Source organism: Oryzias latipes, chromosome 21 (assembly GCF_053564925.1).
Source record: "Oryzias latipes strain Hd-rR chromosome 21, Olatipes_Hd-rR_3.1".
Classification (NCBI taxonomy): domain Eukaryota; kingdom Metazoa; phylum Chordata; class Actinopteri; order Beloniformes; family Adrianichthyidae; genus Oryzias; species Oryzias latipes.
The window spans coordinates 19,379,770-19,403,436 of NC_136257.1; the positions used below are offsets into that span (position 1 = coordinate 19,379,770).

The following is a 23,667-nucleotide window of genomic DNA, read 5'->3' on the forward strand; positions in this document are numbered from 1 at the left end:
ACAGTGTGCCAGAGGACCTGAGAGCCGCAGAGAGCATTAATGCTTTTACGAAAAGGCACAAGACCCATCTTTTTATCCTGGGCTCTAGCTAATTTTTTACTACTTTTATTTTATTGATTCATTTTTTTTATTTATCCATTTTATTTTGTTTTCTAAACTTAAACTACACTTTTAATGCGTTATTTTAATTTACCTTATTTAAATGTTTTATTGTTTATTGCTTTTATCAAAATGTTTACTTTTTCATTCTCATTTTTATTTTAATTTTTACTTCTGGTGCTTCCTCAAGAGAGGGAGAGGTCCCTCTCCAGAGGTTCAGCCGCTGCAGCTCTAGATGGGGACCTGCATCACTGCTTAGATGTGGTGGGGCTGGTCCCCGCCTGTGATGCTGAAAAAGAAAATATCACTGTTTGCTTCCCAAATAGAACAAAAAAGGCATGTATTTTAATTTGCTTAATTATTTAGTTTTTTAAATTAACCATTTTAATCACAGTGGTGGCATGCAACAAATCAATAGGTGATCAGAAAGAGAGAAAACTTTACAGCTATGAATTGTAAACTTGTGGGTTGTACAGCCCTGCAATGTCACCTGAATCTAAAGGAAGACATGGTTGAAGAAGGGGTGCTTTCAACTTTAATTTGCCTTTACCAATAAGTACGAATATGTTTTTTGTTGCAGGAGACACATCCCCTGATGAGACTTAAATCATTTATTCCAGACTACAGAAACAGAAATAATGCAGCTAATCACAAAAGAAAAAGAAAAACAAACTTTAATGTGTGTCTTTTTTATGTAAAAAAGTGATGATTAGGGTTTTTTTATGTTTACAGTGTAACAGCATATAGGCACATAAAGCACAGAAGTTCATATCAGAAGATAAATTGTTCTTAGAACAAAATTTAACTCTGTTGCTACACCAATTTGCCCACTTCTCAAACCCACTGCTCCGAAATGGCGATTGGAAAAACTACCCCACCCATTCATCATTCACTAAGGCGATCAAGGATGCATACTTCTTGCTCTTTCCAAATACTTTCTGGATCATGCAGCATGGCTCCTCCAGTGGGTCCAGACTGTCTACAGCCGTGCACTGTAGCCAAGATTTACCTTTCTCCTGATGCAGTGCTGTTCTTGCCGCAGCAGTAGACTGATTCTGCTTTATCTGTATACACTCAGGTATGAAAAGACTATTTTATTTTGCTCAGATTAAAAAATTAAATTGTAAAATATTATAATAATTATGAAAGGAAGATTTAAGTCCAATTAGAAAATAAATCATATTAGTTCAAATATCCAGCTCATCACTCAAAGATTTAGCCTTTTATTGACTGTGTTTCACAGGTTCGACAACAGATTCCTTTCACATGTGAATCCTGCGCTGCTCCTTCCAAAATTCTGCAATTCCTTGAGACAAAGCAAATTCTGCTAATCTCCTGCACTCATGGGGGGTGAACCCTACAAGAGCTGTACCCTCTAAGCCAACCCCCTGCCTTCTTGCCAGCTCCGCTACCCTGGCTGTGATGAGAGATGCTGGAGGGTGACAGTATTTTTGACCATCTATGGTAAATGATGGCCAAGGTTCATCTGTCAGATGGCTGGGGGGGTCCCCCTTCACGCTTTCCACATTACAAGCAATTTCAACAGTTCCCTCATGTGGTAAAGCCAGAACCTGTACTCCAGGGAGGCCCCCTGGGGTGGACTCCCTGATGGCTGTGGCGATGCTGCGGCCCACAGAGATGTCCTGGGTGTTGATGGTGACGTTGCAGTTCATTACGTACGGACTGGCTCCAACACCTTCAGCAAAGTCAGAGAGGCAGAGGTTTGTGTGTGGCAAGTACTGCAAAAATGAAATAAAGCTAAGAGGAAATGCTTTCATCAGATGTTTTGCTCTACTATTGCTCTGAACTAGGAAAAGAAGATTGATAGATTAGCTTCAACCTGACTTTAGCAGACATGATGCATCACATTTTGTACTATGATAGAATCCTATTTTTACTTTCATTCATATCATCAAACTGAAAGAAAGGAAAACATAAGCAGGACACCAAAAGGCTGACTGTTTCTTTAAAAATCCACAAATTGTGTTTTTGTTTTCTCATGATGGAGGACGTATGTAAAGACAATTATGCTCAAAATTGCATTTCCAAGTATTTATTATTCAAGCAGTTGTTAATCGGGAGCAGACAAATACTTCAGTTGGGAAAAGCTTGTAATTCTGATGTAGAATCTACAATCGGCGGGCCACACCCCCCTGCTCTGCCCCATTCCCATGCATCCACTTGCAGGCAACTGGATCCATGTACGTCTTTGTTTTCCTCGTCTGAACAGGCATCTGCTTCAAAACTGTACGTCTGGATAGCTTTGATATTGCTTGCCTTTTTCGTTGCATCACTAATGTAAGTTGGGGTTGTGAGGGGCTGAAAGCTAGTGAGGGAGCGCGTAAACATAGAGGTGACGACGACTCAGGGCGGGCTTACTCTGCATCCAACAGTCTTGCCCACAACTCAGAGGGGAAATTCTAATGAGCTACTAAAGACAGTACATCTAGAATATGACTCAGGTTATTTGATTTTGGCTTAAAACAGCATAATGATGATTAAAAGACCACTGGGAATGCTTTTAAAATAGCAAAAAAGATGAGTAGAGTGGGACTTTAATAAAGGTGCTGTTAAAATTATAGTTTCTATTTATCTTGTAAAGGTAGCTGGTTTAAAGGTTTGAAAAGAGTCCTCTCCATCTGGACATGTTATGTCTCTTTTTAGAATGACACTTTTTGTTTTCCGGTTTCAAAAACCAACAAAGAAAGTTTGGGAAGGTCTAGGTCCTCTGTAAAGCTTAGCAGGTTATTTAAGATTTAGCTACACAAAGGACAAAAAAATTAGCACACATTGTTTTTTACAATTTAAATTCATATGCAAAAAACTGTAAATATTTTCCCAAAATGTTCACTGCAAAAACAAAATAAAAGATAAAGATTTTTTTTTTTTTTTCAAGAAAGTTTTTTCAGTAGCAACATAATCTTTGTTAGAAAAAACCTCATTGGGAGATTTTTTTGCTTTTTTAAAATAACCTGCCAATTGGGTAATAATTTTTTGCCTTTCCTGTTTTTGATGTGTTCCCTTTTAGACATTCTATCAGTTTAGCTAGTTGTTGGCTCACCTGTGAGGCCGTATCGTCTCTGTGGTTGTGGACCCACGTCAGGCCGGACTGCCTGCATGTCTGGTGTTTTCTTAAACCAACCCATCTCCTTCCTCCTTTGTGCCAGCCCCCGCTGCAAAAGGGAATCTGCCCAGCCGAAGAGAAAGGCACTGGTGCCCTGGACGCTCTCTGTGAGTCCCTGAGCCACAGCTGAGCAACAAGAAATGAGCACAGATAGATTTCAGGCGACAGCAGATGGAGAGCATGCCGTCACAAACACACACTTTACACAAACATGGGAGAATAAACACACCTGAGGGGGACGTTGGTCAGATGGATGGAAAATTAAGGACGCATGGACAACTTATCACATGCATGTGTGCATACAGTGGCATGCACTTTTCTATTAACGTTACACAACCACACAGAACTGAATTAGCCCAACATCAGACACGTGCTGTGTGGCTGCTCATTATCAGCAGGACAAGTCACTGCCAAGTCAACTGGTAGAGTGTGAGACTAATCAACAGCACAGTGAAAAAAAATGAACAGAGAACATCACGTCATTAACAGCTTGATTCTTTCCAGAGACAGTAAAACACAAAAACGCACAAAACAAAATATAAAAAAATCTGCTGTTTCTCATGTCTGATTGTTTAACAAAAATAATCTGCACTTTAATTATACATTCTCATTTCAAAACATGAAATCCCATATACCTCACTTTTTTTTAATCAAAACCTAATCCAAAAAGCAGAAAAAAGGTGTGAAAAAATATTTACACTTCTTAATTAGTTAGAACCCTCCCTTAGCAGCCATAATTTCACTTTATTTTGCCTACTATTAGCCTATTAATGTATATATATGTATGTAATATATATGTATAAAACATGTTATAATAAGCTTTTCATAGTTTATCGATGTAAACCTTTCCATCAAGGAGAGTTGCAAACTTTTACTGGGGTAAAGCAACATCACCTGTTTTTTCTAGTTCCTATTCTTATTCTGGTGTTTAAGTCAAATCTGATCTGGCAAAGTTGTGATCAAATATTGGACTCCAGAATATTGTGCTTTTCCTCTGAGTTTATAACTGACTACATTTTTTATTATGTATTATATTATGTCATATTATGTGTCTTCAAAACATGCCCACATCATCACCCCTCATGTTTGCCTAAACGGCTATTTGTTATAGTTTAAACAAAAAACCTTTTTAGAATTTTGATTTAATACATTTTTTAACAATATGCAGCCCTGTTATTTATTAGAATAAAGTGCATTTTTCTAGTAACCAAGCAGCTGAAACATTTGCTAATCAATTTATCTTGACTACATTAAAAACTGCAAAGACACTTAATTTTTAGGTCTAAGTATGCTGTTTTCTCATGTTCTGGTATTTAAAACTACAGACCAGAAAAGAGAGTTTGTTTTTTAAATGACTGTACACAGACTATCAGTAAAAATGATACTGATGTGCTTTCCCCAAAACTGAAGGTCAAAAACATTAGTTATAAAAATATAACTTCAATTAGCAAATGAAAAAGGTTTTCAGAGCCAAATTAAATACAGAAAAAAAGTCCACAGTGGATGAAAGTTTACATGAATTTCTGCCAAAAACAGAGCAAAACGCATGACACAGCAGGGCCAATTTAGAGAATGACAGATCAATAACTGCACTTTGCTGCTAATTGCTCACTAAAAATCACACACACAAAGGATCTCACCCCGGGCTTCTTGAGCACAATCCTCTATTCCAACCTCCTCTCCCAAAGGGTAGATGGGTATGAGGTCAACAGCGCCCAGACATGGATGAACTCCAGTATGAGTGCACATGTTAATCAGGCCACACGCCTTTACACATGCAGACAGAACTGCCTCCCCTGAAAGACATGAAATATGAAACTAAGAGAAGAAAAAAAACAATTTCAGAGGGCTGTAATCAAACAATATTTAACTCATTTCAGGTTTTATACTTTTAATATGAATGAATGCGGTTTAGAAAATTTGTTTCTGTTTTGCAACAGTGAGCACAAAAAATAAAATTCTTACTGATTGAGCCGATACTGGCAACAATAGTGATGACAGACCGGTTGTAGTCATAATCATTAAAGATGTTCAGCACCGTGGTTCCCTCTCGCTTAACCCCTGGTGAATCATTAAGAAGACATGGTCAATTCAAATAAAAATGGTCTTAAGCTTATTTTTTTTAATGAGGTGATCTTTTAATAGTAAAATAAACTCGTTTTCCACCACTGCTGACATGAAACTAAATGAAGAGTCCTTGTGTGCTTTATCAATCCGATGACTGAGTATAATGATGAGGATTCCATCTATTGTCCGAACTGTTAATTACAAAAAGTTTCAAGCATGTGTCCTTATCTTCTCCTGTATGTGTTCAGAAGTTCTCCAATGACAGAATTGTGCTATAAAGGTAACTGCTAGAACATCTGCTGCATCAGGAGGATCTTTTTTGAAAGAGACTCTGATTTTAGAAAAGGAACTTGTCTGTGCTTTTGTCAGAGTAAAAGAAATCAACATTGTTACACGGCCTGATAAAATACACAACTGTTGGAATTTCATTATTGTAAATATTTCAAAGCTACGTGTTACAAATAGATTGCGTAATAAGCACAAAAACACCAATAAATAACATTTTTATAAACAGGGTGGTACAGCCAGGGGTTGTAAGAAACTGGACCAAATGGTTCTTTTAGCGTTAGGTTGTAGACCCCTGGTTTAGCTGTTGCTGTAATAACACAATTCAAGTACACAAACACACTCTTTTTAGGTCTCAGCCCATCAATCCTCCCTGTGATTATTTCCAGGATAAAAGGAATAAAGTCCAGACTGGCTTCTTAAAAGGTAATAAATGTGATATGATCCAAAGAGCCATAAATCCCATCTCTACAGGGCAGGAAACACCTGGATGTTCAAACAGGTAAACCCCTGCACTCTGTCCAACCTTTGTTTTACCAGTTTGCCTCACATAAACTAAGATGTTTTCTTCTTTTGGTTCTCATTCAGAAAGTTACCTGGAAGAACTGAGTGACATTCCTGAGGTTCAAGCCATGTCACACTCTCACTACATACAATTTGCGCATTGTCCCTGGATGAAAACTGGTAATAATGGTCAAACCATTGGAAGGACCAACAGAGGGCGCTGACCATGGTGCTGATGTGATCTCTGCTCAGTGCTCTGAATGTCAAAATAACGAAATTCAATTAAGCAGATTTACGTGTTCCTTGCGTGGTTATGTGTACTTGTTCCGTGGTTTTAAAGTGGTTCCTCTGTGATACATCTATAAACATTTCAAGCACAGACCCGCCTTCCGCGTGGCAGCTGACACCGCCCTGTAAGAGACTTACGCATGAACTGCAACCGACCAAAATTTCAAACAGCTCAGAGCAGGTTTCAAGTACAGACCCATCAGCCGAGCCCCTCGACTGATATCTGCACACATCGACAAATGATGAAACACAAGAAACACCTGTGCATTAGGTAAATCACACTCGTATCGCAAAGGACAGAAATTTCATCCGTGGAAAATGCCCAGATTGTACATAGCAGCTGTGAGACAGTCTTTAAGGGGTTGCAAGGAAAGAAAAGCTGCAACATTTTCACAGTTTTGAAATAAGACTTCATCAAAGAATAAACTCACTGCAGGCCTTCAGGCCAGCGGATGACAAATGAGGTAAAGGTAAGTTCTAATCTAAGTGATCAGACTGATCTGATCTCAGGAGTGTAGAATGGCAGAGCAGAGGAGGGGGTTGGAGGAGGAGAAGGAGGTGGCAGAGAAGATTGCAGCTTGTGCGCCAACCCAGCAGCAGCTGGCTGATCTTGTGCCTTTAGTTTTGCCCTCACTGAGGAGGGAGGGTTACTTTTATGACCCCGTGGAGAGAGGTGAGCAATTGTCCAGGCAGCTCCAGAAGCTACATCAGCGCTGAGCGTGAAGATCTGTACAAAATGTTGATGACGTTTTTGTCGTTTTCAGGTGTCGAGACAAATTTCTTCCCACGACTCATGGATGATGTTGGAAAGTTCTTTATAAAGAAAACAATGATGATGAAAAGGTTTTGCACAAGTTCTGTTTCCATAATTCAGTTGAATTCAGTTCATATTTGAAGCACCAATTCCAACTAGAGGTTAGTTTATGCAACTGTGCAAAGAAAGCAAGAAACATTCAAATGAATGAAGTCCTAATCCTGTCACTGTCACCCAGTAGAGATTCTTAGGACTCAGTTTAGTCCATTAAGGCCTAATGATCCCAACAGAATTGGAAAAAGAAAGGGTGTAGGATTTCCTCGTTGTGTTTCTTGATGGATTAGGAACCAGGAGTCTGTGACCAGCAGGGGGCTCTTTGCCTCTTTAAGTCACTGTATCATGACTGTTGGAGGAATCCACCAAATAACAGAAATGAGGCGGTTCTGTATAGAGCTAAAGCCATCTGATTTGACTGTCAAGCCCAGCTGCTGTAAGTTAGGAGGAACTGAACAGTCTGATGGGACGAATGAGTCTTCAGCCTTTTTCATTTGTGTGTTCAATGTGTGTATTCGAAAATCACCTATGACGTCACTCAGAAAAGCCTGGAGGCACTTGAAGAGCTGGAGACCAAAGCATCCGACACCTGAAGTTGCTGACATCATAAAGATCTGTGTAAAATGCTTTCACTCAAGAACCATCCAGCTGTGTGTTCTTTAGATTTGTGCCGAGTCAGCTAATAAGAAGGAGTCAAAGGACAGAAAATCAGAATTCCAGGTGCAATAGTAAAGTTTGATGTTCAGTCGTATTCTTTTCTTTTTTTAATTAGTTTCCGGTGAATTCATTTGTGTAACTACAGAATATTCAGGTCAGAGGCTGTTGATAGCTTTAGATCAGCTCCTTTGGTTCACCGTCTTCCTGCTTGTCCTGTACAGGGGTGCTGGTGCTGGTGTAAACCTGACATGTTTTGGATATGACTCTGGCTTTACAGTTGAGATTAGAAAGATTTAGTAAGATAACAAGAGGACGGGAAAAACCAACTGCAGGAGTCTTTCAGAGGGTCGCCGGCCTGATCTATGACGGATTACTGGATCTGCAGACTCCATATCTGTGCTCTGAAGGACAAATTCACAAATCCTGAGCAAGGTGGCACGGAGATGTAGTGGTTAGCACTCCCACTTTAACAGTGAGAAGGCCTCTGGTTCAAATCGTCAATTTCTTTGCATGTTCTCCTTGTGAATTCATTGGTTTTGAGGCGTATAAATGGCGTATGCTCGTTTAGCGCTTTCTACCTTCCTCGAAAGCCCAAAGTGCTTTACAGTCACAGAACCATTCATCCATTCACACACTGATGGTGGCTCCACTGCCGAACACTGACACCAACCTTCCACCAGAGGCAAGGTGGGGATCAGTGTCTTGCTCAAGGACACTTCGACACATGGTCGTGGAAGGCGGGAATCAAACCTGCAGTCTTACGATCAGGGGTCGACCGCCCTAACGCTGCACCACGGCCGGTTCCTCCCACAGTCAAAAATCACGTTTCATAGAGTTTAGCATCATACAGCTCTCCAAAAGTTTGTTAAATCAGAGAAGGGAGGACTTAGGCAGCGCCAACAATAACTGCTGTTTTGGAGCGGAAATGATGTCATCATATCCTCCATCACCCAATGTCAATCGTGTCCTGGTAGCCAATTGGCTGAAAGCCCCACCCCCACACAAAACTACTGATGACTGAAGGGAAACAGGGAGAGAAACAGCAAAACAAAAAATGAACGTACAAACTTGCAGCTGCATATCTTTCATTCGGTAACAGCATTAAGTGTATGGTTTTTGTTTAATTTGAGTTTCAAATTTTATTCTTTTTTCTCTCCAAATGTTTTATATGACTTTCTAATTTTAAAAATCATTTTTTTCCATAATTCATCCTATCATTTTTCAAAGATCTTATCATTTCATCAAAGAGTACTTATTTTTGGGGAAGCTTTATTTACGAACAGGTTTCAAAAACAAAGCAATTCTGAACCTTCTGACAACTCAAAATCAGATACAGATACAGGCCTTTTGGTTATCCCAAAAGTTAGGGGGCTGCGCTGGGGCTCACAAGTATGCCCACACAAGCCTGCCCCCTCTCACCAAGCGAAACTCTAGAATGGCAGTGAGTCTAATCCGTCTCTCAGGCTTCCACCATCCTAGAGAGATGACTTTTCAAGTTCCAAGAGCCAACTTCAGTCATCGTGGTTACAGCCACTGAGGCACCTTCCTTCGACTACCTCCCAACCCACTTTGCACTGACCCCTTTTGAGCTCTCCTGCAGGTGGTGGGCCCACGGGGGAGTGATCCCACATCTGCTCTTTGGCTAGAACCATAGAGATGGGCCCTGCCCAGAGCTGCTCGCCTCCAGAGCAGGGCCCTGGTGAAGCCAATCTGGGTGATGTAACAAAATCTTGATGGCACCTATACATACATACATACATATATTTACAGTACAGACCAAACAGTCTCCACCATCACCGCAACTGAACCCAATCGAGGTGGTTTGGGGTGAGCTGGACCGCAGAGTGAAGGCAAAAGGGCCAATAAGGGCTGAGCATCTCTGGGAACTCTTTCAAGACTGTTGGAAGACCATTTAAGGTGACTACCTCTTGAAGCTCATCAAGAGAATGCCAAGAGTGTGCAAAGCACTAATAAAAGCAAACTGTGGCTACTTTGAAGAACCTACAATATGACGTATTTTCAGTTGTTTCCCACTTTTTTGTTATGTATATAATTCCACATGTGTGAATTCATAGTTTTGCAGCTTTCAGTGTGAATCTACAATTTTCACGGTAATGAAAATAAAGAAAACTCTTTGAATGAGGTGTGTCCAAACTTTTGGTCTGTACTGTATATAGATATTAATTCATCTCTGTTTGTGATTAATATATTTAGTTGGGTTTCTCTTTCACACAGCCCTCTGCATTTATCCGGACTTGGGACCGGCAAAAGGGAGCTGGATTGTGCCCCCTGTGGTTGCATTACATTCATTTTTTTCATTGATTCCTTCATTTATTGATTCATTCATTAATTGATTCATTCATACGTTTAAACATTCATTGACTGACTGACTGACTGACTGACTGACTGACTGACTGACTGATTGATTGATTTACATATATAAATATAAGTAAACAGTTTTAATTTTTACAATTTTAACAATAAACAATATAAATAAGCGATGGAGACATTTTTTTAAGGGCAAACCTGAGCTCCAGGAGAAAACCCAAATTTATTTAACATAAATTATAAAAAATAAAAAAAGATTTTTTAATGATTTAACAATAAGCAACAATATTAATAGGCTATGGGAATTTTTTTTAAGGGCAAACCTGAGCTCCAGGAGAAAACCCAAACTAATTTAACATAAATTACAAAATGTTTACAATCTTAATCATAAAGAGCAATATCAATAAGGGATGGAGATTTTTTTAAGGGGCAAACCTGAGCTCCAGGAGAAAACCCAAACTTATTTAACATATATTATAAAAAAATATAAAAACATTTTTTAATGATTTAACAATAAGCAACAATATTAATAAGCTATGGGAATTTTTTTAAGGGCAAACCTGAGCTCCAGGAGAAAACCCAAACTAATTTAACATTAATAAGGCAGAAATTCACAAAAGAAAATAATAAAACGCCTAAAACACTTGTGACTCCTAGACTTTTCAAGAACCGTGTTTATCACTGGAGAGGTTTTTTTTCTTTCGTCCCAGCTGCCTGTCTCCCATGACGTCGTCATCTTGACAGCACTTTTTTCCTGCAAGGTGCTTCATGGTGATGAAGTCGTGTTCGAGGGCTTGACTCGGCGTGATTCTGCGTTGAGGATTGACTTCCAGCATGCGCTTGAGAAGGTCAATGAAAGCTTTGTGGTCGTCATCATCGTACATGTCAAACTGCTTTTGATGAATCTCAGTCATCTGGTCAAGATTTATCACATGATTCCCATTGACATTTGACATTGTTCTTTGGGTATATTCCTCTGCTGTGTACAGCCTCCAGCCGTTTACACCGCTGTCCCAAGTAAAATAGTTTTGAGTGTTTAGTCCTGCAGAAAGAAGTTCTTCCTCTGGTAACCCGAATATCTGCACCATCGCTCTGATGGTTTCATAATCATAATCATCCGGAAAAGCATAATTTCCACTGTAAACAGTCGCCAAACTAACTCCAAGTGCCCACATGTCAATACTTTCATTCAAAGGGAGACCCAGGATAACTTCAGGTGCTCTGAATGGAATTGCTTGGATTTTGGTTCCGATTGGAAGTTCCTTTGTCTCTACAGCCAGACCAAAGTCTATGAGTTTGAATTTCAAGGATTTTTTGTCCGCAAACATAATGTTGTCCAATTTTATGTCACAGTGAACCACACCGATACTTTTGAGTGCTTTCAGAGCCTGAAACATCTGCTGAGCAATAGCTCTGACATAAGTCAAAGGTGTGGCTTTGCATTCATTTTTGATCAAGAAATCTTCCAAGCTTTCTTCCAGGATCTCGTACACCAAGCAAATCACATTTTGAAATGAGAAACACTCATACATTTTCATCAAGTGGTTCTCATCAGGATCCAGAACTTGGATTAGTTTCATGGATTCAAACTCTTCCTTGCCTTCTTGGACATTTGTTATGATTTTGATTGCATACATTTCCGGACTTCCCAATTTCGTACACTTAGCCACTTTTCCAAAACTTCCTTGTCTCAGGAATTCCTGAACTTTATAGATCCCCTGATTTCCCACCAAATTACGGCCTTCCATCAGCTCAAGGGCTTCCGTTTTTCTATTTCCTTTTCTTGACATTTTTGCCTTGTCTTTGTTTGTCTGCAGATCTTCCGGCTTTTCCAAATTTTCCTGGAACACGGGTTTCTCACAGGAGTCAGAGCTGTTAAGGCTGGAGTGACTTGATTGTTCATCTGCACTTCCAGCTGAAAGAACTTCCCTCACGTCTACAATTTCACTTTCTGACATTGATGATATCAGGCTTTGGTTAGAGGATCCACTCAAGCTTGAACTAGAAGATGCTGAGGGATTTACTTGTGCTTCTGACGGCGGCATCTTTCCCATGACGCCTTCACATCCAGCAGCATATGCTGCCTTACTTTTTCCTGCAAGGTGCTTCATGGTGATGAAGTCGTGTTCGAGGGCTTGACTCGGCGTGATTCTGCGTTGAGGATTGACTTCCAGAATGCACTTGAGAAGGTCAATGAAAGCTTTGTGGTCGTCATCATCGTGCATTTCGTACATATTCCGATGTTTATCAGTCATAGCATCAAAATCTATCACATGATTCTTTTTTCTCAATTCTTTCCCAGTTGATTTGGTGTATTCTTCTGGTGTGCATAGCCTCCAGTCACCGTTGTCCCTAGTGAAAAAGGCATCTTTGCAGCTTGCCCTATCGAGAACGTCAGTTTCAGGTAAACCAAATATCTGCACCATAGCTCGTATTGTTTCGTATTCGGTTCTTGATGGAAAGGGATAATTTCCAAAGTAAACACAGGCCAACACCATGCCAAGTGCCCACATGTCAACGCTTTCATCTAAAGGGAGACCCAGGATAACTTCAGGTGCTCTGAATCGAGTTACTTGGATTTCGGTTCCGATTGGAAGTTCCTTTGTCTCTACCGCCAGACCAAAGTCTATGAGTTTGAATTTCAAGGATTTTTTGTCCGCAAACATAATGTTGTCCAATTTTATGTCACAGTGAACCACACCGATACTTTTGAGGGCTTTGAGAGCCTGAAACATCTGCTGAGCAATAGCTCTGACATAAGTCAAAGGTGTGGCTTTGCATTCATTTTTGATCAAGAAATCTTCCAAGCTTTCTTCCAGGATCTCGTACACCAAGCAAATCACATTTTGAAATGAGAAACACTCATACATCTTCATCAAGTGGTGCTCATCAGGATCCAGAACTTGGATTAGTTTCATGGATTCAAACTCTTCCTTGCCTTCTTGGACATTTGCTATGATTTTAATTGCATACATTTCCGGACTTCCCAATTTAGTACATTTAGCCACTTTTCCAAAACCTCCTTGTCCCAGGAATTCCTGAACTTTATAGATCCCCTGATTTCCCACCAAATAATGGCCTTCCATCAGCTCAAGGGCTTCCGATTTTCTATTTCCTTTTCTTGACATTTTTGCCTTGTCTTTGTTTGTCTGCAGATCTTCCGGCTTTTCCAAATTTTCCTGGAACACGGGTTTCTCACAGGAGTCAGAGCTGTTAAGGCTGGAGTGACTTGATTGTTCATCTGCACTTCCAGCTGAAAGAACTTCCCTCACGTCTACAATTTCACTTTCTGACATTGATGATATCAGGCTTTGGTTAGAGGATCCACTCAAGCTTGAACTAGAAGATGCTGAGGGATTTACTTGTGCTTCTGACGGCGGCGTCTTTCCCATGACGCCTTCACATCCAGCAGCATATGCTGCCTTACTTTTTCCTGCAAGGTGCTTCATGGTGATGAAGTCGTGTTCGAGGGCTTGACTTGGTGTGATTCTGCGTTGAGGATTGACTTCCAGAATGCGCTTGAGAAGGTCAATGAAAGCTTTGTGGTCGTCATCATCGTGCATTTCGTACATATTCCGATGTTGATCAGTCATAGCATCGAAATCTATCACAGTATTCATGCATCTCACTCTATTCCCAGTTATTTCGGTGTATTCTTCTGGTGTGCATAGTCTTAAGTCACCGTTGTCCCTAGTGAAAAAGGCATCTTTGTAGTTTGCCCTATCGAGAACGTCAGCTTCAGGTAAACCAAATATCTGCACCATAGCTCGAATTGTTTCGTATTCGGTACTTGATGGAAAGAGATAATATCCACAGTAAACACAGGCCAACACCATGCCAAGTGCCCACATGTCAACGCTTTCATCTAAAGGGAGACCCAAGATAACTTCAGGAGCTCTGAATTGAGTTACTTGCATTTTGGTTCCGGTTAAAAGTTCATGTGTCTCTACAGCCAGACCAAAGTCTATGAGTTTTACATTCATGTCATCTAGATCCGCAAACATAATGTTGTCTAATTTTATGTCGCAGTGTGCCACACCGATACTTTTGAGCGCTTTGAGAGCCTTGAGCAACTGCTGAGCAATGAATCTGATATAACACAAAGGGACCAGCTGCTGCTCATTCATCAAGGAATCATGAAAATTGACCTCCAAGAGCTCGTACACTATGCAAGTCATATTTCTATATGTGAAGCATTCGTACATCTTAATCAAGTGGTTCTCATCAGGGTCCAGGTCTTGGATCAGTTTCATTGTTTCAAACTCTTTCTGTCCTTCTCTGGATATTTTCATGATTTTAACAGCGTAATATTCTAGACTCCACAATTTACTACATTTAGCCACTTTTCCAAAACCTCCTTCTCCCAGGAATTCCTTAACTATATAGACCCCCTTATTTCCCACCAACTCACTGCCTACCCTCAGCTCAAAGGCTTCAGTTTGTCTATTTCCTTTTCTTGACATTTTTTCTTTCAGTCTGTTCTTCTTTAGATCGTCTGTCAGTTTTAAAGATTTAATCTTAGAACACAGTTAATCAAAAGTGTTTAAATTTCTATATTGAACTTTGAGATGTTTCTCCTGGGAAACTCAAGGTATATTTAAAGATTCACTGCTTGATTGCCATGACGTAAAATGACATCATAACATGTGTCTAGCTTTATTCAGTGACGTAAAATGACATCATAACATGTGTCTAGCTTTATTCAGTGACGTAAAATGACATCATTACATGTGTCTAGCTTTATTCAGTGACGTAAAATGACATCATAACATGTGTATAGCTTTATTCAGTGACGTAAAATGACATCATAACATGTATTTATCCATAAAAGTAATGCAGATTGTTGTCATTACAGATCATGGATAGTGGAAGGTAATCCAAATCTGGAAGGGTGACGTCATTACCGGACAGTTCCGTCACTCATAGAACCACCGCAGTCACGTGGGTTGTGTGCGCGTGCGTCAGTCATGCCTGAGTCTGAGAGCGCTAAATGAAGGATTAATGAAATGGAGATCGCTGACGTGCACGTGACTTTCCAAATTCAAACTGTTTCCAACATTTCGGCCTGATCAAGTCATGTGCACGCAGGAGGAGCGCACAACCAGAGCTGGTGGCTGAAGACAAGTTCAGAGCCGGAACTCCTGAACCTGCGCTCAAAAACGAACCGAACCTTTATCTCGCTTGGCTGGGAACTGTTCTCTTTCTCTGTCTTATTTCCTCCCTCCCCTGAGCTTCACACGTTCACAGAAATCCTCAAACCAGCTCATCCTACTTATTTTAGATGCAAACATCACAGAAGTTGTGCACACCCCTTTCACGCAAGGACCTCCGTGAAAACAGAAAAGAGGCGTGTCTATGACTCGCAGCGCGTGCGCTTTCAGTGCTCGTTCTGAAGACAGGAATTTTTGAGTTTTGCTGTTTTGTTGAAATTCTTCTGGTATTCAAATGTTTCACCAGAAGCTTTTGCATGCAGCTCAGAGTAGCTTGATTTGTGTTGTATATCAATGATGGATTTGTTGGTTACAGTAAAAAAATATAAAATATGTCATTTTTAAAAAGAACGGTCCAACACCAGTGTGCAAACTTCTGAAAATTTTAGGAAAATACTTGCTATCAGAACACTAAGCTTACCTTCTGTGTTGTACAAGGCAGCCCTGGCAACAGTTTCCACCAGATCTTTCCTGCGTGCCTCAGAAATGTTGAGGAGACACGCCACCAGCTGTCTTCCCAAGATGCTTGAACTCATTCTCTGCAACAGCACCAATACTTAGATCAGATCAAATCAATCTTTGTGTTTATATAGCACTTTTCATATGTAACATAATGCCAAGTGTTTTACACCAACTGACATGTGAAGAGCAGACTACATGAAGAATAGAAATACAATCTTAATAGAAACATGTAGTTTTATTAAAACCAGAAGACATATTTTAAACAATATGGTTGTAAGTTTATTTTGTATATAGATATTTATTTTCAATCTGCAAATAAATGACTTTTCTGATTTAGTCAATCTTCCAACTCTTGAGCCACATTTATTTTTTAATTTCCACTGTCTGATGTTTTACCTGCTGCCATAGCAATGCAACTTTTTTTAAAGTTTTCTTGCTTCTGTCTGTGTACAAGTCTTAAGTTAAGAAACCATACCACCTTTAATATCTTCCTGGTAATTCTAGCTTTCACTTGTTTCATTTGATGTGTGTGGGTAGCAACATGGGTATATCTTTAAAGGCTCCTTTGATGTGCCTCATCTGAAGAACTTGACTGGCACAACATCATTTTGAACCAATCAGAGCAATCTGGGGCTCCAACACTTTAAACTCTGGAGCTTAAGCTTTGCAAGTGAAATAAGAACTAAGAAAAAAAAGGTGTCTTCATAAAGGTTGTTTTGACAGTTTGCAGCCTACTTCCAACTTCAACCTACTAAAATTCGTCCAGCTTGCCATCTTTTCCTATGATGCAATTTAAACATGCAAACACCGAATTGACATTTATGAGGAAGTTACAGACATGATCCTGCAATTATTATTCATTTTTGTTATTAACGTATAATTAAAATGTTTTTAAAAACAATCTATTTGTATACATTTGCATGCATTGGTGAGCAGCTGCAAATAAAAAATGGCAAATGACTCTAGTAATGTTTAATTTTTTATTATACCGAGAAAACAGAAAAAAGTGGTTAGTATTGTTGTGGTAAAGATTACCTTTCTGCAAAAAAGATATCCCAGGTGTTAGATACAAATCCTCAGAGGTCTGCATAAATGTTCGGTACAGCCACCTAAATTGGTTCTACAAATATCCTGGAGTTATCAAAGAGGTTCACAGTCCAGGTTGAACTTAGAGGAGAACATACAACCTGCTGTTGCCAGACATGTCAAGGCAGCGCTGACGGACTGCTGTTGATACGTCCGGTCAAGTTAGCTTCCTTTATGCATTTGTACACTTCATTTGAGCAGAGTCAATTGCAGGCCAGAAATAGTTACGAGTTTTTCCACGACAGGTTTCACACACGACTTTTTTCAGTTCCGCTAAAGTTGAGGTTTAAAAAAACCGCAAGATGACTAGCTACATTTATTTTGGTCTTTGTAAACTTCCGTATTTCCATTTTTTACGTATTTACATATATACACGATACTATTTAATGATACTTTTTGTACGTGTTTTTAAAGCCCCTAAATGTAACCAATAACATGATTTTATGTAATACGCATGAAATCAAAATGAGCATTTTCTCACAACTTACATTGTTAGCACATCACCGGAAGTGCCCAAAAGTGTGTCATCTTGCTAAAGTGTTTGAATCTCTGAAAATACATGTAGGCATGCGCAGAAGATTGTTTAGGTACGCTCTTCCGGGGTTTGGTGTGTTTTTTATTATTTTACAGCGCCTCTTCGTGGACATAGTGTTACTGTCAGAACGAAACACATGCAGCACATTTATTATTCCTGGACAGACATTGCTTTAATACGGACAGAGACGCACATCGATAAGTATCAGACATTTTAATCTATAGTATGTTATTAAACCTATGCTGTCTTTAATAGCTAAAGTACCGGACGTCGTGATTTTAGCTAGCTGACAGCGGCAGAGCGGAATTATGATTATTACGGACTGCGCAAAGAGGGGAAAACGCCAAATCATCGGTTTAATTTAGCGTCCCATGCTAGTCACCAGAGCCGTAGCGGTAGGGCTTTCTCTCGTAACGGTGGCGAAGGTGATCACGTCGGCGGAGAGGATGAGCTCCTCCCAGCTCCTGGGGAAGAAGCTGCAGAGGCTGCGTGGAGTTCCAGGCTGTGATCCCAGCAGAGTCAACGACCTGCTGCTGCTGCAGCCCGACACAGACTGCTCCGATTCAAGTGGAAAGAGTGGCAACAAGCATGTTGTGTTCTTCCACGGTGACATTCAGGTGGGTGACGCGAAGGCTCCAACGATAAGATGATTTAATAAGCTTTCAGTAATCATACAACAAGCTGACACCATTTATTTGTTACTCTAACATTTAGCATGGTTTCTTTTTTGCAGCGATTCTTCCTGTTTACTTTATGGAGGTGATTTATACGTTGGAATGTAATGACTCATTTTAACATAAATTCATCATAATTTGTAGTTGCAGATCCGATTTATATTTGATAACGGTTCGTTAACGATCCGATTCAATCAATCCAGGACATCATCATCTGTGGCCAAAAATTAAGCCAGTGTGACTCAGAGAGATAAATACCTGGATACTGAGCAGTGCAGGTGAAGTTTTCCAGATTTCTTGTGTTTCTTGCAAGATATTCAAATGTAAATTAAATGTGTATACAAACAAACAAACACGTAAACAAGAATGAATGGAAGGTTCAGCCCACTGTTGTTTTTCCATATAAGAGTAATCCAAACAGATCATTCTTAGAACATTCTAGCTCACTGTATGGTCACAACACGCTAAATTCAAAGTGTTCCCACACATTGGACTGGAACGATGGTTGATCATTTTTTGCTGCCATCACTCATGTCTTGTCCATTGTGATGTCATTTCTACATTATAGTATAATAAACCTACAGTGCCCATATATTTTCTAATATCGATATTTTCACTGTATTTCATTTTGAAACAAATTTATAATGGTATAGGTCAATTGGATTAATTACTTACTTTAAACAAATCCATCTTGTTGGATCATATTAAAATAAACTGATCAATCAATTAAGTCGGTTGACTGTTACTCCTCTAGTACAGAAGCAACAAGCATTATCTTAAATAAACGTTACCAGCAAAGTACTTTTAAAAATACTAACAAATATTTGGTAATCTTAAGCTTTTGTTTTTTAAGATCTGAGCCTTGGAGCATAGCTTATTGTCCAGAAATGCAGAAACATTACTTTTTAGAAGATCAATTCCAATCAATAGCAGGTTAAATGGCATGGACCATTATATCGCCTGCTTCGTTTCACAACTTGAAATGTTTTTCAAAGTGATGTTTCTGTCTCTATCTTTTGCTGCTCCTTTTAGGAGTTGCAACAGAATCATCCACCTCCTATCATCTGCATTCTCCTCGCTCACATTAAACATCTTTATGTCCTCTTTCACTACATGAACTTCCTCCTCAGTCTCCTCTACTGCTTTCTCAGAAGCTTCAATCTCAGCATCCTTTTCCCAACATAATTACCGTTCCTCTTCTGAGTGTCTCCAAACCATCTCTGTCTGCATTTATCTCCAAAACATCTAACATTATCTGTCTCTCTGATGTCTTCATTCTTGATCCTATCCATCCCCATCACTCCCAGAGATAAACTCAGCATCTTTAACTGTGCCTCCTGTCTCTTTCTCAGAGCCACTAAACCAACATCATGGCTGCTCTCACCACAGTCCTCTACACCTTTCATTTCATTCCTGCTGACACTTTTTTGTCACACATCACATGTGAAACCTTCCTTCACCCATTACAACCTGCTTTATCACCTTTTTCGTTGCCTTGGACTGCCATGACTGTGATCTAATATATTTCCCTGCAGCCGGATTCAATACTTATTTAAGGAGGATTCCACTAGAGGGCACACAAGACAATCTAAAATAGCAAAACTCCATATTTGTAAAAAAAAAAAAAAAAAAAAAAAAAAAGGTTTTTTACAACTACATGTAAAGCTGCTAATCAAAAACAGTCATGTTTGAAATAGTTTTCCCCTTTATGATACAACTCATATTTCACAACATACAATTTTAAGTAAAAGGTTCCCTTTATTTCAAAATAATGCTGTCTACAGCCAGACTTTCTTTCAAAAGTTGAGCAGAAGTTGTTTGAGTTGCTGAATAATCTTTAAATTCTCCTCATTTATGACTGTAAACTATCAATTTTAAAGATGAGTGGGTTTTTTTGGGGAAGGAAAATACAAAAACTGCAAAAAGTCTCATTGTATGCTAATAAACTTTGGTGAAACCAGAGCTGAGCAGCAAAATGTTCCAAAGCGGGTTCATATTTATGAACTAGAACCTGCTCTGCTATTTTAAAATGTAAGAACCTCTTTCTTTATTCATTCCGTTCATGTCCAGTCTGAAACCAGACTCCTAACACAATCGCAAACTGTCCCAAAATCTAAATTAATATACATTCTCCGGCATTTAGCCCGAGACCAACCAACTGTTCCTCACTGCTTTGTGTTCTCCTCCATCACAGCAGAGGCTCACAGATGCAGAACTTCAGCGGATTCAAGCCAATAGGGCAAAGAAAGGGAAACCGGTTGACTTTTGTAAAGGTTGAAGTTATAATCTGGCACATAGATGCTGGAAGAATCAGATGAGATTTATTCTCTGCAGATTAACTGCCTCCTGCTGCAGCTGGGATGACTTGCAGACACTGGATTAAAACTATGCGTATAACAGGCCCATGGATTCAATCTGTAGTGGATGTTCAGGGCTATTACATCTGATGATTAATGGAATGACTTCAATGTTTCCCTTTTTTCTGGGAAATTCTGATCCCTATATAGTAGATCCATATATATGTAGTAGATTTTCTCTTACTGCATTGTAGCACTAAGATAAAAAAGAAATCTTTCCATGTGAGATAATGAGATACGATGACTTTCAGGCTTTTTCTTTTTGCCTCATTTGTTTTCTTCATTTGTTGCTTTCATTCAGCCTCACTTGTTTCTCTCATGTCTCTCGTATCTTCCAACAACCCAGAAAGTGTCCTAATTTCTCCCAGTGTTGCAGTCCCCCCCCCCCCCCCCCCCCCCCCCCCGTCCGTTTACTCAATGCAGGCATTTGCTCAGTGTCCTCGTCTGCAGTTCATTAGGCAAGTTTGCAGACAAGTGTCAACGTTGCCACGGTGTTCTGGTATTTCCCAGGAGTCCTTTGTCTGTCGTGGATGCTCTGACAGTGACGTTTGCTTGTAAACAAAATGAATAAGGTCATTGTGTGCAGCTTTTTAGAAGACACTGTGGATGAAACTAATTAAGTGGGTCAGAGATCTGCTGGTGTGTGTACGTTTATTTTTTTTCTCTTGCTTCCCTGTAGAGGAAACCTGTTTGTCACACGTTGAATCACATCAGCAGCGCAGAGAAAACTGGAAGGAGTCCTAAGGTTTGGTGTTTTTCTGTGTTTTGTTTAAAGTTGCTCATCTCCACTCTGTTTCTGTGTGCAGAACTTTGAAGAGGAGATGGCCCAGCAGCCGGAAGGAGCGCAGTGGCTGTCCTGGAGTCTGGAGCAGGTGGCCCTCATCCTGTCCCGACGCTTCCCCGACAGCCACATTTGGGTGGTGAGAGCGTCCCGCATGTACCTGCATAAATTCAGTTGCTACAGCAACTTTGTGGAGAGCAACATGTTCGGGGCCCCAGAGCACTCCCCATATGCAGCTGACATCGGAGCTTTCAGTCACCTCAGGTTTGGATCTGGAAACTTTGTTCTGACCTCTTAAAGACCCACTCAATCGAAAACTTTTTTTTTTTTTTTTTGACAGGTTCTTGTAGCATTTTTCGCACAACAGAGGACATAGATTAAGAAAATTAAGCTTAAAATTGCTTTTCTGAGTATGTCTTTATTCAAATGGTAAAATGGCGTAAATGGTGTATACTTGTATAGCAAGCATTTTTCTTCCTTCCTTGAAGGCCCAAAGTGCTTTACAGTCACAATCCCATTCACACAATCTGCAGCTGAACGCTGGCGCCAACCTTTCACCAAAGGCAAGGTGGGGTTAAGTGTCTTGCCCAAGGACACTTCGTCACAGGCAGGAATCGAGCCTGTAATATTCCAATCAGAGGTCGACCGCCCTACCACTAGTGGCACCGCGATCGCCCAAATTGTTATGAATCAGGAGCAGATGAAAAAATGCCGTTTGAAAAAGCCTGTAGGCGTGACGCTCCATTCTGATGCATGGATCCATGAGGGCTAATAACGGCAGAAACATAAGTAAAAGACCAGCGGCAACACTTTTAAAATACATCAGAAGATGATAGGAGAGGGTCTTTAAAAGAGCACATCCTGACCTGCAGCATCTGAATGTGTGGCAGTGTGTAGATATGAATTGAAAGTGAGTCTGGGCATTTCTGACCTCAGGGCCCTCTTGAGCAATGGCATGAAGCGAGTCAAGCTGCCCAACCCCCTCCAGCCAGCAAAAGGCGCCGACAGCATCCCTGCGGGCTTCTCCTTGGTCCTGGTTGGTTTCAGCAAAGGCTGCGTGGTCCTGAACCAGATGGTGTATGAGCTGCCTGGAGCCCTTTTAGACCCACGCATGTCGGCCTTTATCAAGCACATCTCAGACATGTACTGGCTGGACGGGGGCCATCCGGGAGGAAGCAAAACCTGGGTGACGGACAAGCAGGTGCTGAAGGAGCTCGCCGCCAGCGGGGTGTCCATTCACGCCCATGTGACTCCTTACGAGGTGTGCGACCCCATGCGGGCCTGGATGGGCCGTGAGCACAGACAATTCATCAAAACTCTGGAGGAGTTTGGGGCGTGTCCCAGTAACAAGCTGCACTTTGAAGATGACCCACCTTCCATCGAGAACCATTTCAGGGTCATCCTGGAGTTTTAGGTTTGGGTAAAAGCAAAGGGCAGCGTTAGTATGTCTTACTGGCTGATTTAAGGCTGTTTTCAGTGCTTTAAGGGCTCGGACCTGAGATCATTAGGAAAACATGTTTTGTTTTAGTTTTAATGCTAAATGTCCTCACAGCAGCTGGAATTCAGATAATCCAGTTTGACAGATGCCTAATCCAGCATGGATTATCTTCCTTTAAGAAACATTGAGGCAAACCTAAATGTTTGCTTCAAAAACATTTATATTTCATGTTCATTTTGTTTGGTCATTGTTATTCCTTAATTTAAGTGGTAATATGTTTTATTAAAATTTGATTTATAGAGGAAAGTATTCAACTTTCAGAAAAAGCTGCACACTAAAAACTACTTTTATAAATGCTGATTTTCACATGAACTCATTTTTTTCCTAATTTTGATCGAGTTTCAGATTTTCTTCTTTTTAAATAGAAAAACTGTATACCGGTAATTTTATTGTAAATCTAATTTATAAACAAATCCTTACAGTTTGGCTTCTGAACATTACAAATCCAAGACAAAGAAATGGGTGAGTCTTTAATCAGAAACACAACAGCCTTTTTTTTTGTAGCATCAGGCTGAATATTTATAAAGAAATATCTGCATCCAGGTTTGTTAACTGCCTTGATGCTTTGCATATTTTCATGCAAATTTGTAAGAGTAAACCAAAGGGATCGCATCCCCTCTATAGTGAAGGTATTAGCATGTTCATATTGGAAAAAGCAGTTGAGAACATACGCATTTCCTCAAGGGGATTCAGTATAAAGTGACATTTGATGTTATGAAAAAGTTGCTTCATAAAGGACAGCTGCTGGCAGCATGTATGCTAATCTATATGATCTCCATTTGATTTAATGTTGTAAAGGCTGCTCCTGTTTGTGTTGAATGTAACTTAAAGACCATTCCATCCTCTGCTCGTTGCTCATGTCAGTGATGGTGGCAGCAATGTAAATAAACAAAAAAAGACAAAA

General features: G+C 40.0%; 2 protein-coding genes across 7 annotated transcripts; one reads left to right on the top strand and one right to left on the bottom strand.

The window, feature by feature from the left end:
* Positions 1–756: 756 nt before the first annotated feature.
* On the bottom strand, positions 757–18,407 carry ftcdnl1 (formiminotransferase cyclodeaminase N-terminal like 1). Of its 6 annotated transcripts, XM_011489612.4 has the most exons (7): positions 17,020–17,175; positions 16,868–16,952; positions 15,792–15,909; positions 5,189–5,284; positions 4,864–5,019; positions 3,161–3,349; positions 757–1,795 (listed from the first exon to the last, which is right to left on the bottom strand). In XM_011489612.4, exons 3-7 carry the CDS (start codon positions 15,904–15,906, stop codon positions 1,362–1,364), a joined length of 990 nt encoding a protein of 329 aa, XP_011487914.1. In that variant the 5' UTR covers positions 15,907–15,909; positions 16,868–16,952; positions 17,020–17,175; the 3' UTR covers positions 757–1,361. The 6 variants fall into 6 exon arrangements, with proteins under 6 accessions (XP_011487914.1, XP_078795904.1, XP_020568778.1 ...); XM_078939778.1 differs by lacking the exons at positions 16,868–16,952; positions 17,020–17,175 and adding an exon at positions 18,386–18,407; XM_020713119.2 differs by lacking the exons at positions 16,868–16,952; positions 17,020–17,175 and adding an exon at positions 17,407–17,517.
* On the top strand, positions 17,462–23,667 carry c21h2orf69 (chromosome 21 C2orf69 homolog). Its single transcript, XM_078939781.1, has 3 exons — positions 17,462–18,070; positions 21,291–21,524; positions 22,197–23,667. The coding sequence occupies exons 1-3, from the start codon at positions 17,825–17,827 to the stop codon at positions 22,677–22,679; spliced, it is 963 nt and encodes a 320-aa protein (XP_078795907.1). The 5' UTR covers positions 17,462–17,824; the 3' UTR covers positions 22,680–23,667.